This window comes from Wasmannia auropunctata, unplaced genomic scaffold (assembly GCF_000956235.1).
Source record: "Wasmannia auropunctata unplaced genomic scaffold, wasmannia.A_1.0 LD336044.1, whole genome shotgun sequence".
In the NCBI taxonomy this organism is placed as follows: domain Eukaryota; kingdom Metazoa; phylum Arthropoda; class Insecta; order Hymenoptera; family Formicidae; genus Wasmannia; species Wasmannia auropunctata.
Window position 1 is genome coordinate 636,212 of NW_012026846.1, and position 4,177 is coordinate 640,388.

General features: G+C 30.2%; 1 protein-coding gene across 1 annotated transcript in view; it reads left to right on the plus strand.

Annotated features, from left to right (window-relative positions):
* The first annotated feature begins 2,426 nt into the window (after nt 1–2,426).
* Nucleotides 2,427–4,177, plus strand: part of LOC105451808 (protein takeout) — a 6,878-nt gene continuing 5,127 nt past the window's right edge. Inside the window, exon 1 of the mRNA XM_011692492.1 lies at nt 2,427–2,662. Within this exon, the coding sequence (XP_011690794.1) occupies nt 2,584–2,662 (79 nt within the window). The 5' untranslated portion in view covers nt 2,427–2,583. The remainder of the gene's footprint in view (nt 2,663–4,177) is intronic.

The following is a 4,177-nucleotide window of genomic DNA, read 5'->3' on the forward strand; positions in this document are numbered from 1 at the left end:
TATAAAAACGTTTTACATTTATTTTGCATTTTACTCAGAGATCTGGACCGGATCAAAACCGTTATTTTAGTCAGAACCGAAAACCGGACCGAAATATTGTGCAGATTAATGGACTGGATCTATAATCGGACCAAAAATTTTTTTTCCGATTTTTAGTTCCTTTTTCGGTTTGGTTTTCTGTTCGAAAAAAGATACACGATAGCTATATTTCCATCTTTTTTCCTAATCAAATTTAACGCCTCGCTCGATCTATAATTTTTACTATATTTATGGAATATCCCTGCTTTATGTCCGAATTGAAATCTTATTAGAAAGCTACAACTGAAAGCAGAAGAAAATCTCAAGAAAAATTAATAATCTTGGAATTCTGACAAGAAAAAATATGACTCATCCAGAGTTGTACAAATTAATTATAGCGATAGTTGTTCTAACGGTACCAGTCACGCAAGTGAGTGTCGAACTGTTCTCAAGATTAAAATTCGTGCTATTCCCGCTAAGAATGAACATCGATGAAACAATTCTGGAGAATCAACTATTGATTAAAGCTAAACCGAATTTTTATCAACAAAGATTTTGTTTAATAGAGACCAATTTTTTATAATATACAACTTATATTTGTATTACTTTTATTTTATACATAATACTTATCTTTTATAAATTTTACAATAAATAATTATATGTAACCGTAACCATAACCGTAACCGAGAAATACCGAAATCCAAACGGTTACGGTCACCGATATCGGCAAAAGAACTGAAATCGAAACTGAAACCGAAACCGAAAATTGGGTATAGTCTCGGACTGTAACTGTAACCGGACTGAAATTTTCTTTCGATCCGGGTCCCTGATTTTACTTGCAACGATTTAATATTATATGGCTTCACTTTACGTTATGACTATGATGTATGAACTTTGATTCTCGCGCATTAAAATTTACATATTCTTTTAACTTTAGGAAAAACCATGAAAATCTATACCTTTTACGCGTATATTTCCATCAATTCGTGAAACTCATTATGCATTCTTCTACTATGTATACCTCTATATACACGTGTATAATCACATTAATGGTCAAATAGCAATGCCTTTTGTCTGTACGTTGCGTAATGTGTGCGGACATCTTAAAACATTCATCTTTTATTATTTAGTTGATCACTTAAAAGATATTTTTTTTACAGAGAAAAAGAAACTATAACCAGAAGAACTACAATCGTGGGCGTGGGTACGTTTTAAGCAATCACATTTCTTTACATCACACGCGATTGTTAAAAAAAATTTAATTTTTATACCAAAAATATATAAAAATAGAATAAATATAAAAGAGATATATTAAATTATACAAAATGCAAATTTCAAGATATATATGTTACAGGAATAACATAGTTTCTAAAAATTTGTCAATTATTTAAAAATTATTATCTATATCTAATTAATGAGAAAACATACTCATTTCTTTGATAATGCAATAAATTAATTACGTAATTATAAATATTTTGACAATCTAATTAAAATGTTTCTTTTTTCTTTCTGACAATTTACGATAAAGTATTGGGCACAATTGGAAAGAGCGAATTCAACCCTTAAATTAAAGTGTCAGTAAAAAGAATTTTAAAGAGCATTAAAGTTATTTTTTACTTGCTCTGAAAATCTACTACAAAATTTATTATATTAAAAAGGGAGAATCACGCACACAAATAACCTCCATTCTGTCTGCAATCGCGTATTCTAAAATGCGCAAAGCGTCCTGTTTGATACGCAACACCACTTTTGTATGATAATCGAATAAAATGATGAAATCACTGTCTGCCTCGATATTTCGAAATTTACCAATTTATCGTGACAAAAACCTTAAAATCAGATCATTTCTCTTACAGCAGTCTACTGCTAGAAATTTCTTTGTAGGATCACGCTATTAGACAATTACCGCCACGTAATTAAATAAAAATTATTTCTATAAAAGAAAACTCTACGATATATTCTGTTTCCGATAAAACAATATGTACTTCGCTACATAGAAATAAACAGACAGATTTGATTGATTTTGATGACGATCTGCGCCGCCAATTCTCATGTATAATACCTTTTCTGGTTCATACTCGATCGAGATGTTACAACCTTGTCGTTTCCTTTTAACTTTCCAATAGAAGTCCATGAGATACGAAATCGAGGCAATATCCGCGTGGTATCATTTTACAAAAATGTATATGCTAGGCCGTCATTGCCTGGATAATATGCATGTGTGTCCACGAGGCAAGATCATCCACGTGTTTGTTCTCACGATCGGCACGTGCATTTTTTTCCTCTCCGTGAATTCATGAAGGCAGATATCATGTAAGTAACAATAATGGCTTTCGTTTTGTTTGAGACGGGCGGCATGCGGAGAGGGAGGGATGGTCACTGTTATAAGACGTTCGGATTGCCATCCGAATCACACACTTCCAGCCCGACCATCATCCTTGGACCACCTGCCGTCGTGGGTCCTCGGTCCAGCAATCTCGTCGTCGAATCTCGCACCCAGGCATCGATTGCCGGAAGGCAATTTCGTTGAGCTTCCTGTCTGCCCAGTTTCCGTTTCTGTGAAGAATGGCGTCAGCGAAGGCAATGTCCATCACGATCCTGTTGGCCGTGGCGACGACTAGTATGATAGCTGCACGAAATATACGTAAGTAAGGCAATATGGATAATAAAGGTCCCTCAAAATAATACGGTGTTATCAAGCACCGTATTATTAAGCACTTCGACGTTTTTAACATCGGCCTTCCAAATAACTAACAATTGAAAATATCAAAGAAAAAAAATTTTTTTTAAATAGTTTTATTTTATTTACATTATGCTTGCCAAAAATAAATATAAGTGTAAAATTATTCCATCATGTGGAATAATTATGTTGATTCGCGTTACTGTGCTATTACATTATTATGCAAAGATGCTATCAAATAATTAAATACTTAAAGCCATTAATATCTATTATCATAGTATCACAATTAAAATCTTTAAATAGATTTGCAATTTAAAATGTACTTGTGTCTGCACTAACACTTAAGCTATTATTGTCGTTAAGATCACTTGAGACAGTCTATATTATATAATTTTCATTGGAATTCATTATAGAAAAATACAAATAGAATTCTATTTATAATTTTGCGTGTACGGTATAAAAAAACATTGGAAAAATTATAAAACATACACACATACAAATGTACATTCAAATTAAATCCGTAATTCATAATAGGTTTTAGGAATTTTATTTAATTTATAATTTATTGAAAAAAAAATTTTTTATTTATTCGATCTTTTTTAAAATTTTTTTAGTTTAATCTTTTTATATAAATGTAAAAGAAGCCAATATAAGCAGACACAGGATATTTTAAATAGAATATATTCGATCAAATCGATATAAATTAAAGCGCAAACGTTTGTATCAATTTGATCAAATATATTATTCTATTTGAAACACACTTACAGCCTGTGTCGACTTATATTGACTTCTTTCACATTTATAGATTTATATCATTAGATTTAAGTCTAAATTTATATTGAATTTTTTTTAGTTTTTTAAATTTAATATTTTAAATACATAAAAAGTATACTTATTCTTTTTAAATGTACAGATATGTAAGTACACATGCGTTTATTTCTTCAACGAACTCAATGCTGCAAGAAAATTAGAAAGGACAAATCTTTTATTCTTTCTTTAATAATATATAACTTTGACCAAAAAAAAGAACTGTTTGCACAAGAAACATTTGTAGAGGCTTTATGTACATTAAAGACTCACATGCATTATTAAATTTTATACATTCGAGTGTATGAATTTCTAATCTTATTTTATATATAAATATTATAATCAATTTTGCTGAATGCCTGTAAATATAAAATTGCATAAAGAGCAAAACTTAACTTTTAAATTAACATACGCTTTTTTATAAATTAATCAAATTTACATTAATGTAAATGTATTTGAATAGCAAATAATAAATATTTAATACGCGTTCTTGTTCAGAGATCGTATAAATGCATTAGTAAAAGAATAATTAGGGGAAAGTTGCCGAATGCGTACCGGTCTCATAAAGCGTACCTCTTCAATATTTTATAGTTCCACTTAATAGAAGCAACATATAGTTACAAAAATATGAAGTAAAAGAAATGTGTGAGACAGACAAAAAATAAACAGGTT